The 13,148-nt window shown below is 49.2% G+C and overlaps 5 protein-coding genes across 5 annotated transcripts; 3 read left to right on the top strand and 2 right to left on the bottom strand.

The window, feature by feature from the left end:
- Nucleotides 1-458: 458 nt before the first annotated feature.
- On the bottom strand, nt 459-2,448 carry BZA70DRAFT_273986 (uncharacterized protein). The gene is made up of 5 exons (XM_064911919.1): nt 2,385-2,448; nt 2,150-2,311; nt 1,944-2,079; nt 1,724-1,851; nt 459-1,658 (listed from the first exon to the last, which is right to left on the bottom strand). The coding sequence occupies exons 1-5, from the start codon at nt 2,410-2,412 to the stop codon at nt 556-558; spliced, it is 1,557 nt and encodes a 518-aa protein (XP_064771567.1). The 5' UTR covers nt 2,413-2,448; the 3' UTR covers nt 459-555.
- A 1-nt stretch (nt 2,449) lies between these two features.
- BZA70DRAFT_273985 (chaperonin Cpn60/TCP-1 family) lies at nt 2,450-5,060 on the top strand. The gene is made up of 9 exons (XM_064911918.1): nt 2,450-2,763; nt 2,839-2,886; nt 2,966-3,051; nt 3,106-3,220; nt 3,293-3,515; nt 3,572-4,227; nt 4,304-4,449; nt 4,516-4,786; nt 4,853-5,060. Exons 1-9 carry the CDS (start codon nt 2,724-2,726, stop codon nt 4,939-4,941), a joined length of 1,674 nt encoding a protein of 557 aa, XP_064771566.1. The 5' UTR covers nt 2,450-2,723; the 3' UTR covers nt 4,942-5,060.
- Nucleotides 5,061-5,345: 285 nt separating this feature from the next.
- Nucleotides 5,346-7,060, top strand: BZA70DRAFT_273982 (putative vacuolar ATP synthase proteolipid subunit). The gene is made up of 3 exons (XM_064911917.1): nt 5,346-5,497; nt 5,879-6,005; nt 6,163-7,060. The coding sequence occupies exons 1-3, from the start codon at nt 5,437-5,439 to the stop codon at nt 6,572-6,574; spliced, it is 600 nt and encodes a 199-aa protein (XP_064771565.1). The 5' UTR covers nt 5,346-5,436; the 3' UTR covers nt 6,575-7,060.
- On the bottom strand, nt 7,061-10,793 carry BZA70DRAFT_273980 (leucine carboxyl methyltransferase 2). Its single transcript, XM_064911916.1, has 5 exons — nt 10,735-10,793; nt 10,051-10,666; nt 9,935-9,990; nt 7,623-9,876; nt 7,061-7,557 (listed from the first exon to the last, which is right to left on the bottom strand). The coding sequence occupies exons 2-5, from the start codon at nt 10,342-10,344 to the stop codon at nt 7,120-7,122; spliced, it is 3,042 nt and encodes a 1,013-aa protein (XP_064771564.1). The 5' UTR covers nt 10,345-10,666; nt 10,735-10,793; the 3' UTR covers nt 7,061-7,119.
- BZA70DRAFT_52648 (WD40-repeat-containing domain protein) lies at nt 10,597-12,786 on the top strand. Its single transcript, XM_064915185.1, has 8 exons — nt 10,597-10,666; nt 10,735-11,070; nt 11,184-11,198; nt 11,265-11,365; nt 11,440-11,599; nt 11,665-12,229; nt 12,288-12,523; nt 12,606-12,786. Exons 2-8 carry the CDS (start codon nt 10,917-10,919, stop codon nt 12,674-12,676), a joined length of 1,302 nt encoding a protein of 433 aa, XP_064771563.1. The 5' UTR covers nt 10,597-10,666; nt 10,735-10,916; the 3' UTR covers nt 12,677-12,786.
- The last annotated feature ends 362 nt before the right edge of the window (nt 12,787-13,148 follow it).

Here is a 13,148-nt window from a genome sequence, read left to right as displayed (position 1 = left end):
ACGGAGTTCTAATCATGAACCAGAGCGTGCGTTTGAAGGAGGAAGTGCAAAGCATGCGAAACGCAATGCAGGGGATAAGACATCAGATGCACTTCCTGTTGATGGAGCACCGCAACTGGGCACTCCAGAACCTCAACAGCTCGATGATGCAGTCTTCGTCAACAATCTCGATGGCTCAGGGGGTTAATAACACGAACAACCAGCCGTCTGCATCCGGGTCGCATGCGGCCGCGGAGTCGAGCTCAAGAGGTCCGCGGCGTGAGACCGAGCCGTTCAGGCAGGATGTGAAATTGTAAATTAGCTTGGGCGTGCACTCTTGTTTCAATTTTTTTGTGGTTCTGGTAGTGTATTTCGGCGTTTTATCTTTATTCTGGGTTTCGTCGCTGGTGTTCTACGGCTCAAGTATTGTGCTAGGTTGTGCTAGGTTGTGCAAATTGTATGTTATTCTTAATTGAAGTATCTTAATCTAAGAACTCTTGATTGATTTTAAAAAGATTAATGCATTTGTGATGTACATGACTGCAAAGATTCAGAATAAAAAAGGGAAAAAGAAAATTAGTAACTTCTTCCAAACATACACCACTCAACCGCATCCTTTCCGCAAGCAGCGCACTTGGTCTCGCCCTTGACGATGCCCTCAGGCTGGTCGAAAGGAATACACAAGCTCTTGGCACCCATCGAAGGCGCGCGCTCGTCCTCGGCCTCGGTGGACTCCTGTCTCGCAGACTTCTCCTTGATCTCCTCCTCGCACTGCATCACACCGCACCACGGGATCTGAACCAAGTTCTTGGCGTTGAGCGCGGGAATAAAGTCCTCCCACTTGGTGACCCGGATGACGTGCGAGTCGAACTGGTCCTTGGCCTTCTGGTACATCTCGGCGTGGATGGCCTCGAGGGTCTCAGGGATCGCGGTCTCGATGGCAGAGAGGTCGATGGACTCCTTCGCGCCGGTCGTACGGCGGACGGTGGTAACCTGCTGCTTCTGGAAATCCTTGGGGCCGAACTCGACGCGGAGAGGCACACCTCGGAGTTCCCAGTCGGAGAACTTCCAGCCGGGGGAGTAGTTGTCTCTGGTATCGGCGACGACGCGGACACCGGCCTTCTTCAATCTCGCGGCGATATCCTCGACTCCGTTGTTGATGTTTGCCTTGTCTTCCTCGGTTGTCTTTGCAGTGATTCCGCAGGGGATGACGACGACCTGGTACTGCGCGACGCGGGGAGGCATGACCAAGCCCTTATCGTCACCGTGGACCATGACCATGACACCGATGCTACGGGTGGAAAGACCCCAACTGTTTTGCCAGACGTTGATTTTCTCGCCAGTCTTGTTGGGGTCCTCGACAGTGATACCAAACATCTTTGAGAAGTTCTGGCCCAAGCAGTGCGAGGTCGCGCCCTGGATTCCACGGCCGGTGGCAGGGATGTATCCCTCGGTGGTGGTGGTGAAGAAACCACCGGCGAACTTCTCCTTCTCGGTCTTGCGGCCCTTGATGACGGGCACAGCGAGAAGCTCCTCGTACACACGAGCGTACAAGTCGAGGATCTGGAGAACCTCCTTCTCGGCCTCTTCGCGGGTCAAGAAAGCGGTGTGGCCTTCCTGCCACAAGAACTCACGAGTACGAATGAAAGGCTGGGGGTGCTTGAACTCCCATCGGACGACTGCAATTGCTCTGGTCAGTATGTGAAAGATGTCGATGTTGAAAAAGTACTCGGCGGTTACGTACCGGAGTTCCACTGGTTGAGCTTCAGGGGCAGATCGCGATGACTGCGGATCCACTTTGCGTAGTAGGGGTACATGACGGTCTCTGAGGTAGGACGGATAGCGATGGGCTCCTCGAGATCAGTTTCTCCGCTGCATTGAGAATAAAACTGTTAGTTTCTTTGCGATTTGCCACCGCTTCACGCAGTGCTAGGTCTTCAGCTCATAAAGTGGGGGATGCATACGCCTTGGTGACCCAGGCAACTTCGGGGGCGAAGCCTTCAACGTGATCCTTCTCCTTCTCCAAAACTCGCGAGGAGACAAACATAGGAAAGTAAGCATTCTGGACGCCGAGCTCCTTGATCTGTCCGTCGAACCAGCCTGGAAGAACATAACGTAAGCCTCAATTGCTGCAAATATCAGAAAAAAGGTCGGGGTTGTCGATTCATACTTTGGATCTTCTCCCAGACAGAGTAGGAGCCGGGTTTCATGATGTAGCAGCCAGAGACATCGTAGTACTCGAGCATCTCACCCTTGGTGAGGACCTGCTGGTACCAGGAGGGGAAGTCCTCCTCCTTAGGAGCGGTAATACTGATCAGAGGTGCCTTGGAAGCTGTAGAAGGAACGGTTAGGTATTTGCAATTTCGAAAGAGAAGAAGAAAGTAGGCAAAAAACAGTTGAATTACCATCAGCTTTGTCTTTCTTGGGGGCCATTGTTTAGAATGTAGTTGATATCGCGAAGCAGAAGACGGTAGAAACACAATTGGATCAGATATTGATGGATTTATAAACCGTTTAGGTTCCAATTTTTTTTGTGAAGAGTTGAAGACGCCGGCGTAGAACGAGGACCGCGCGCAGTAGCGCTGATCACGGCGAAAGCGCGTCGCCGAGGGCTTCGTACTTTGAATTGTTCTTCACGCGCCCACAGAGAAAAAATAAGAAGTTTACGCGTTCAGGCAACATCCTTCGGTTTATCTCCTCTTTGCTGCCCTTTCTCCCTATTATAAATCTTCATTGCCTTCAGGATGTCGCAGATGTACCGTAATGCTGCGTCGGATACGCTGTGTATGTGTTGAGCCGTGCAGGGCGTGATTTTTGATTCGAGACAAGATCGTGGGCTAACATACAGGGGCTGTTTAGTTCTCAATGGACAGAAATTGAGTGGAAACGACATCAGAGACCAGAATGGTATGATGAGAGAATTATGATTGATTGATCTCGCTGTTGAGCGAGAAGGATAGATTGCTGATTGACGTGTGAAATGTAGTTGTTGCGACACAAGCAATTGCGAATGTGGTCAAGTCATCCCTGGGACCTGTCGGTCTCGACAAGATGCTTGTGGATGATATTGGTGTAAGTGATTGTGGTTGATGTGGTGCAGTGGATAGTTGCTGACGATTTCTGAAGGATGTCACTGTCACAAACGATGGTGCCACGATCTTGAGTCTACTCGATGTCGAGCACCCCGCTGGAAAGATTCTAGTCGAGCTTGCTCAGCAGCAGGACCGTGAGGTCGGTGATGGTACGTGATCTTGAATGCTCGAGCTGTAGTGACTTTTTGAGGGTTTATTGCTAATTGCTTTTCTGTATTCAGGAACTACCTCTGTTGTCATCATCGCCTCAGAGTTACTGCGTCGTGCTAATGATCTCGTCAAGAACAAGATCCACCCCACGACAATCATCACTGGTTACAGACTTGCTCTGCGAGAGGCTACAAAATACTTGACCGAGGTCATGAGCGTAAAGACTGATACTTTGGGAAAGGATGTTTTGATCAATATTGCAAAGACCAGCATGTCTAGTAAGATCATTGGAAGGTGTGTACCACTTTGTTTTTGAGGTTTGCATCAATTCTAACGAATATGAAAAATAGTGACTCTGATTTCTTTGCGTCTCTTGTTGTCGATTCACTTCTTGCTGTCAAATCTACCAACAACCGTGGCGAGGTCAAGTACCCGGTCAAGGCGGTCAACATTCTCAAGGCTCACGGCAAGTCCAGTCTCGAGTCTGTGCTCGTGAAGGGCTATGCGCTCAACTGTACTGTTGCCAGTCAGGCTATGAAGACCAGCATCACTGGAGCAAAGATTGCCTGCCTTGATATCAACTTGCAGAAGGTGCGAATGCCGCTCGGTGTCAGTATCACTATCGAAGATCCCGACGAGCTGGAGCAGATCAGAAAGAAAGAAAACACGATTGTCTTGGAGCGTGTGCAGAAGATCATCAATGCTGGCGCCAATGTTGTTTTGACAACCAAGGGAATCGACGATCTGTGCCTCAAGTCGTTCATCGAGGCTGGCGTCATGGCCGTTCGACGATGCAAGCGTGAGGATCTGCGGAGAATCGCACATGCCACTGGTGCTACATTGATCAACAGCATGTCAAACTTGGAGGGCGACGAGGTTTTCGAGCCTTCTTATCTTGGGTTTGCAGAGGAGGTTGCGCAGGAACGTATTTCGGACGACGAGTGCATTCTTGTCAAGGGAACCAAGGCTTATAGCTCCAGCTCTATCATTTTGCGGGGTTCCAACGGTGGGTTATTTCTTTCTCTTACTTTTTGATGCTAAGGACAGCTGAGAACAAAAGCTAATGTGAGATGAGCGTGTAGACTTCCAATTGGATGAGATGGAGAGATCGGTGCATGACTCGCTTTCTGTGGTGAAGCGTGCTCTCGAGAGCGGAAGCGTTGTTCCTGGCGGTGGTGCGGTTGAGACTGCGCTGAGTATCTATCTCGAGAACTTTGCTACGACTTTGGTATGTACAGGCGTGCTATTAAATGGTCATGAAGAGGAGTGGTGTTAACAGAATTGTAATCTACAGGGAAGCCGAGAGCAGCTGGCTATTGCCGAGTTTGCTTCTGCGCTGCTGGTGATTCCGAAGACGCTGGCGGTGAACGCTGCCAAGGACTCGTCAGACCTTGTTGCGAAACTGCGATCGTACCACGCGGCGAGCCAGAGCGCTCCGTCTACTGATCTGAAGAGAAAGGGATACAAGAACTACGGATTGAATCTCTGGGACGGCAAGGTCACGGATGAGATGAAGGCCGGTGTTCTTGAGCCGAGCATGAGCAAGATCAAGTCGCTGAAGAGTGGTGCGTATTGTGAAGATGATTTAAAGCGAGTCTGATGTTCTGATTTACTGACATGTTTGTGTATAGCTCTGGAAGCGTGTGTCGCGATTCTCAGAATCGACACGATGATCACTGTGCAGCCCGAGCAACGGGAGGAGGACCCGCACGGGCACTAAGAGACAAGAGACACGGAGACGAGAGAACAAGTTGCAGAAAAAGGCATTGTAAATATATATGAGATGTGTTTTTTGTAGTTAGTCAATAGTATACGATATATTGCGCCTATCGCGGTCACATTCAATCACAATTCTGTGATCCTCCTGTGAGCAGCAGCCAGACAGCGGGCAGCAGCAAAACACAGCTAAGGGTTCGGGCACATTGGCCGCGATAACGAACTGCCGGCCAATCATGCACCGGGTATGCGAGTAGAGTTTGGCTAAGGAAGTTAAATGCTGGTTTACTATGGGAAAAGCAGTAATCAGAGTTTCTAGTCATCCCAATCCAGCCTAGCCCAAACTCTCTTCCTGCGTTTGATAACCAGGCTCTCCTCAGCGCTCTCAGCAGTCCACAATCACCAAAAGTCTTTCTTTCTGCAGCCATCCCTTCCCACTCCAACAACCGCTCTCTCTTCCTCTTCCCACTCCTCGCTTCGGTCTCAAATCGCTTCAACAATGGGTGCTCCTGCTGTTATTGGTTCTATCGCCCTCCTCGGCGCCTTCGTCGTCGGTGGCTGTATGTTCTCGCCGTGTTTCAGTCCTTCGCAGCTCAGGTTTTTCTTCCGTCGCTGTCCTCTGCCCGCGCCCGCCCCCCTATCGCCGTCTCTTCCACAACCCTCTGCACTCCGGTTTATCGCATTCAGAGCGCCGGTTTTTGTATTATTCGATTGGACTGCTGTCTATCGGATTGGATTGTCGCGTCTTCAGCACCAGATTGCCGCGCAACTACGCTGCCTCTCAACCGCTGCTCAACCGCTTACGCTACAACCCGACCAAACACGCTCGCGCAGATAACGACTCGTCAACTTCAAATTCTCCTCAATTCGGGCCAAGGACAGCGCGCAGAGAAAAACTTGTCGTATCTTCAAGATCCAATGCTGACTATTCTCAATTATAGACATGCTCTTCACCGGCTCCGGTGAGGACTTCAACGTCGGAAACTTCCTTACCACCACCTCCCCTTACACCTGGGCTTCCCTCGGAATCTCCCTCTGCATCGGTCTGAGTGTCGTCGGTGCCGCCTGGTGAGTCTTCGTGCATCTGAATATTTGAAAATCCCGGTTATCGGTACCGTGCCTGGTCCTCAAACGATCTCCAATCGATAGCGGAAGCGCTATCATTACTATCGTCCAGGACAGTCATCAACCGCAGCTCAAAGGACATCAACTAACTCTCATCTAGGGGTATCTTCGTTACCGGTACCTCCATCGTCGGTGGTGGTGTCAAGGCTCCTCGTATCCGAACCAAGAACTTGATCTCCATCATTTTCTGCGAGGTCGTCGCTATCTACGGTGTTATCATGTCCATCGTCTTCTCGGCCAAGCTTGCCGCCGTCGTCGGACCTGACCTCTATACCCCCGAGAACTACTTCACCGGCTACGCCCTCTTCTGGGGTGGTCTCACCGTCGGTTTCTGCAACCTTGTTTGCGGTGTTGCCGTCGGTGTGACTGGTTCGACCGCTGCCATCGCCGATGCCGCTGACCCGTCGCTCTTCGTCAAGATCCTTGTCATTGAGATTTTCGGATCCGTCCTCGGACTTTTCGGTCTTATCGTCGGTCTGCTGATGACCGGCAAGGCCCAGGAGTTCCAGTAAATCACACGCCAAATCGGATGAGGAATAGAAAGACAGGAGGAGGTATATATATTTATTATTGGCGGAAGGTTAACTCTGGTGTTATAAACGAATGCAGTGCGTGAAGGATGAATTGATCAGAAGGGGAAGCTGATATCAAGCCACGAAAGCATTACATTTTCCAAATCATTCAATTCAAAAGACTGGCACTCATTGTTTTTCTTTCAAACGAGGTATACATAACTGGATGAAAAAACATGATGCTTGGTTTCCCTGACTTTTTTTCTTTAATCTTTTTTTATTTTATCAAGCCTTCATTCTCATTTTGATTTTTTTATCTTTTTATATTTACTTGATTTTGGCAGATGGCTGGTGTTTTACTTTTCTTTTTCCATTGTGTGTTTTGTAAGTCATATATTGGGTTGCGGGGCGAAACAGTTGTGGGTTTATTTATAGACGAAAATAACGTTTAAACAAATTTATGAAAGTCTTCTCCGACTCGTTTATCATCGTAGTTTGTAGAATATCTCGTAGATGAGGGCGTTTTATCTATTGTACAACTTCCGTCAAGCACGGTTGCAAAACTCGTCAGCCAGTCTCGAGAGATAAAACTCGCGAACATGCTCAGGTACTTCCTTAAACGACTGCTTGATCTTACTGATCAGCGCCCTGCTCTCCTCATACGCTTTCAAGTCCCGGTTCCCATAGACGTCGCGTCCGGGGGAGTACACCTTTGGATCTAAATCCTTCCAGAACGTGTTTATCGAGATACTCGGTTCCAGCGGGACCGTCGCATGAAGCCACATAGCCGGGATGAATATGATGTCCCCGGGCTCCATCGTGGTTTCTATCGGATGCGTGCCGGGGATGGGCGCGGTCTCGAAAATGTTTGGGATCGTGGAGGAGGAGGCGCCGGCTGGGAAGGAGAGCTTGGTGACGTCTGATGGGGGATACATTCGCACGCGCTTGGTGCCTTTGACTTGGACCAGGACATTCGCAGTTACCTTAAGCAGAAGAGTTAGTCGCAAGGCAGTAAAAAAATAGAGAAGAGGAGAAATTTTAAGCATACATCATAATGGAGCCACATTCCCACGCCGGCACTAGATATCCTCAGCGGGGTGGAGAACTCCTTGTCGCCAATGTACTCTGCCAGACTTGCAGGTAATCTAAAATCCGGCGCCAGCTCCGGAAAATCCTCTTTGAAATTCGCCGGCTTCGCGGTTGGTTTCGACGATGACAGCGACCGCAAGTAAAACAGCTCTTTGACAGAATCGGCGGTGGTAGCTGCGTACACGTGGTCAATGAATTTCGTGAACGACATGTTTTCGTAGCGAAAGTTCTTTTTCTGAAAATTCATCGATCTCGCGGAACTCACATGCGCCGTAATCTCACGGCCAGAGCCGACTTTGGTTCGTAAGTACTCGGACGTCCAGAGCGCGGTGCATGGCCCTATGTCTGCCTTCTTCACGAGGACTGGTGTCTGTTTTGAATATATCTCTTGCCAGTCATGCACCGAGACTGGATTCTGGACTGCGACGGGACGAGGAGCTGTACTGCAGTCTCCTGAATCTGCTTCTGGAAGGCTGGCGGCTGGTTCCACTGTACTGCTAGCCGGAGCAGTCTCTTCAATCGCAGTCCATTCCGCGCTATAGCTCTGCTCACCGCTGTTGAGAACCACCAGCTTATTCCAGCAAGCACCAAAGGAGAAGCACACCGCTCCACCACCGACTATCATGAATTCACCGCCGGGAATGACCTCGAGATTGAACCCCACAAGCATCGGGAAATTGTCTGCTCTGTTTGGAACATTGACGTTGGTGACAGCCATACTGGTCAAATCAATGATTTGGAAAGACTCGTCCATTTTCAGGAGTCCAGTCTTCACAATACCGCCCGCAAGCAAAACCGAGCTGTCACTCCATTTGATCAAAACAGATCCAGCGCGAGCAAAGATGTTTGGGGATAGCTCCTTCAGAACAACTTTGTTTCCCCGGACTTCCCATCTGTAGGCATCCTGGTACACGTCTCCAAAGCGGTTAAAGCCTCCGGCTACTATTCCATACTCGCCAAGCCAGCAGAAATTAGGAGAGAGTCGTAGTCCCAGCGGGCTCTCACATTCGAGGATGCTCCAATGGTCCGAGATGCTATCGTATAGCATCCACTCAGCGCTTGAGGCCTCATCGCGATAGCCACCGAATACGACTACAGTGCCCGAGTCAATGCGAGCCATAGAATGTCTGTAGCGAGGTTCAGGGAGAGAAGCGACCTTGCTCCATTTGTGAGACTTTGAATCCAGTATCCAGCTGTCTGAGAAAGGAGACACAGGAGACGAACGGCCACCGGTTACTAAAATTCTATCGTCACCCAGAGAGACCGAAGCATGACACATTCTAGGCGATGGACCCGAGGAATTGTCTACCTCGAATGCTGCAGTCGCGTCATTTGTTATCAGAGCAGAAGTAGAAAGTCGGGATGACGATCCCAGTCCACCAAAGCATACGTATCCCTCACTAGTGGGTGCAGTTGCCGCCCATCGCCGCTTAAAGGTATGCCCGGATGTATTCTCAAGCGTGAATGTAGTCGTGTCGTAAGCCGTCGCCGATGAACTCTCAGCCGGCACTTGCTCTGTCGCCTCAGCAGTGTCGGCCACGAGAAAGACATAGTGCTGACAGAATAAGAAAAACTCCTCCCACTCATCAAACGCCTCGATAGCTTCGATTCTGAGTTTGTCCTCGACAGCGATCTCGTGTTGCCAAAACTGGTAAAGATCCCGAGATCGAACTGATTGCCATCCTCTGTCCGTGAACCGCTTGGCCTGCGCTCCGGTGGTCGGATACTGGGATATGGATTTCAGCGGTGTCGCAAGCCGGTTGAAGTGTCGGATCATGGTCTGAGCAAAAGGATGAGAGACGCCGTCTGGGATGAGTTGTTCGAGAAGTGCGAATCGAGAACGGCCTTTCGATGCTGAGGATGCCCATTCTATAACTTTATCTGCGGCTTCTGTATCCATGTATGTCAGAGAGACTTCTGCTATATACAAGAGGTCACAGTCTTCCCCCAAGATTCCTAGTAGCTGAAGTGTCTCTGTCAAGCCAGACAATTGAGATAAATCGCAAGCGAGGGCGACATATGTCTGGCTCGCAAGTTTGACGGACGTTGTGGGGAGGTCTGTTCGTAAAGGTCCGATAACTTTTAGCAGGTCCTCTGATTCTCTGATTACAGAGGCCTTAATCGACATGAGATCTGGGTAGTCGACATCGATGAAGAGGGTGTTTTCCTGATTCGTTGTTGATTTTGCAAGGTACTGGAATGGTAGAGGGTCGCTATCGTCAACTGCGTTAGAGCACTGCAGCAGAAAATTTATAAAGTAGGAATACGTACTATCCGCATCCAAGATTTATGACGACTTTCTTCAGAGACTGAGACTCAGCTAGGAACTAACACACAAAAATATCAGCAAATCTGCAATGACCGCTATCGAGCTCAATTCCACCCACCTGTTTCACTATAGTGTGTATAGCCTCCATTCGGATCCAGTATCCCCGGTTTATCAGCGGCGCCCTCCGCTGCGGCTTTCTCACAAAATATCGAAAGAAGTGGGCATCTTCCAGAGGGTGCGAATTACTCCTGTCTGAAGAGTGCGTCGGCTGGGGATAGTATAGTCTCTCGACTGATCTTTTCGACACGATCGACGACCCATTTGTCTCCTGAATCGCCTTGTCGCTGTTCAGTCTCGCCTGCAGCTTGCTGCCTTTCCCGCTCTTCACTGCGTCTTTCTTCTGGGCTGCCATCTTTGAGCGATGGTCTTTGGTCTCGATATATCAGAGATCTCGTTCGAGATGGTTGGATTTTTTTGTCCGTTTAAGGTTTCAATACTTGGATGTGTGGCTCGGTTCGCTGGCAGCTGACGTTCTGTTGGACGAGATCCCGGCTGAGTATTTTTCTCGTCAGTATTTATAAGTTTGGTGTGAGATATTATCTGCAGAGTATACACATTTGGTAATACAAATATTAGTCAGAACAGTTATCTTTGAGTGTTTTGCCCGAATCTCATCTAAACAGAGACCGGGCGTGGCGCGGCTGGTTAGCGCGCCACACTCGCATTAGTTAGAAGTATTCTGTACCCCAGTTTTATATATACAGTACTAAATACCTCAGTTTTATACTAATCTGGGTAACAGACCCCGACCTGTCAACCTTTTATCCGCAACTAGCAGAGCCTTGAATTCTCCCACTCCGCCGTCGACGATCACCAACCAGGCTTTCTCCGCTATCAACAGTCGGGAAGAACACGACGAATCCAAGTTATTGTCTTTTGATCAAGCGACCGTACCGGACTTAGCAGTGCTGTGACTTGATCACGATGGAGTCTCCAGCTGAGAGTCCGCAGGCAAACAACCATGACGACACACTCAAGTTTATCAACTTCAACCAGGATTTTAGCTGCATATCGGTCGGTACGAATCGGGGATATAAAATTTACAACTGTGATCCGTTTGGGAAATGTTTCATAAAATGTATGTTTGATCTTCTACTGTGCTGGAGGTCTTTGACCTGTTCTACACATGCTGTTTGTGTCTGGGCTGTGCCGAGGCTTTGAGTATTTGCTAATGGGACCTTCTTCATCTAGCCGACGGAGGAATAGGTGCGCTCGTTCAGAATCATAAAGTTGTTGACTTATTCTTTTGAATCGTTTTTTAACTAGTTCTAGCTATCGTCGAGATGCTATTTTGCACGTCCCTTGTTGCGCTCGTGGGTATTGGCGATCAACCCACGCTTTCTCCACGACGATTGCACCTCACAAACACCAAGGTATGCCCACCTTGATTTCGTATCGGAACCAGCGGAATGCCCACTAACCTGTACCTCTTTGTTATCTTACACAGAGGCAATCAACTATTTGCGAGCTCACGTTCCCCACATCCGTTTTGGCAGTCAAACTAAACCGGCGTCGATTGATTGTGGTTCTGGAAGAGCAAATCTACGTATACGATATCAGCAATATGAAGTTGCTACATACAATCGAAACCTCTCCAAATCCAAACGGTTCGTATCAAGTTTTTTGTGTGTGGTTCCATGCGTAAGTTTGAAAGGCTGACTCTTATATACAGCTATCTGCGCCCTTTCTCCTTCTTCTGATAACTGCTATATTGCATATCCATCGCCAACCTCAAACAACCCTCAAGTCCCTCAGCCGAGTGGATCATACCCACCGTCTAATCAAGTTCCGTCTTTTGTCCAAGGATCGGGTGATGTGCTGATATATGACGCTTTGGCGCTTCAGCCCGTCAATGTGATTGAAGCCCACAAGTCGCCTCTGTCTTGCATCGCGTTAAACCAAGAAGGAACGATGATGGCGACTGCGTCGGATAAGGGAACGATCGTGCGGGTGTTTTCTGTACCAAGCGGGGCAAAGCTGTTCCAGTTCCGGAGAGGATCATATCCCTCAAAGATCTACTCGATTACATTCAATATCACCTCGACGCTCCTTTGCGTCAGCTCCGCCACGGACACTGTCCATATTTTCAAAATCGCGGATATGGAAGACGAAACGGATCCTGTGAGCGGCGAGGAGCGACGGAAAAGCTTCTCTTCGGACTCGGGATCACCTCCGGGAATGAACGGCGGAATATTTGACGCCATGATGGACGGGAAGGCTAGGAATGGTGCCATGAGGTAAGTGGAATCGAGCGTATATATATGCGTCTATTGTCTAACAGTCGTCAAATTATAGAAACTTGATTCGTCGCTCGTCTCAAACTCTCGGAAGAAGTATGGCAGGAAGAGTTGGCGGCTACCTTCCGACGGCAGTGACTGAGATGTGGGAGCCTCAGCGAGACTTTGCTTACGTCAAGCTACCTCAGAGAGGTATCAAGAGCGTGGTTGCGATCAGTGCAACCTCTCCGCACGTTATAATAGTAACTTCTGAGGGATATTTCTATCAGTATACCATCGATCTCGAGAAAGGAGGCGAGTGCACGTTGATAAAACAGTATTCGTGAGTAGTCCTCTTTATAGTCACTTTTTCGACTTTCGCTAACTTGCATTTCAGGCTTCTTGATACTGGTGATGAGAGCATACCTTCAGCGGAGACAGAGACAGAGCTACCTGAATGATTGCTGAGATGGTAGCTGCATTCTTCCAGAGCACGGGAACTGATTCATAACTACTTATAATCGCATTTGGAGTCACTCAGTGCTTCTAACTCTTCACCCGCTCCTCTTCTCCTTATTTCATCCAGAGCGATGGTTCTAGAATGAAACATCCGGAGAACTAGCAGAACTGTTTGCTTTTGATTTACAATTGCTGTTGAAGAATCCCACTCGCGTTTGCTTATAGCTGTTCATGTTCTCTTTCCTCGACTTGTTCCAACTGTAGTTTCGTTTTTTTGGAGTATGTACCTCGTCGCTGGTATTTTGTTTCTTGCCTCATACACCAGACTGTAAATTAGCCTTTTCCTATTTCTTAATTGACACATATTTCGATACAAATCAAGTTCATAAGCGTAGCTAGGCGACAGAGAAGGCAAAAATCGCCAAGTAATCCCTGCCATCTACAGTTTTACCGAGCAGGCGACCCGTGCGCGAGGGTCTAA

This window comes from Myxozyma melibiosi (assembly GCF_037950935.1).
Source record: "Myxozyma melibiosi strain Phaff 52-87 chromosome Unknown BZA70scaffold_1, whole genome shotgun sequence".
Lineage (NCBI taxonomy): Eukaryota > Fungi > Ascomycota > Lipomycetes > Lipomycetales > Lipomycetaceae > Myxozyma > Myxozyma melibiosi.
Note: the sequence above shows the minus strand (reverse complement) of the source record. Positions and strands in the feature narration are given on the sequence as shown.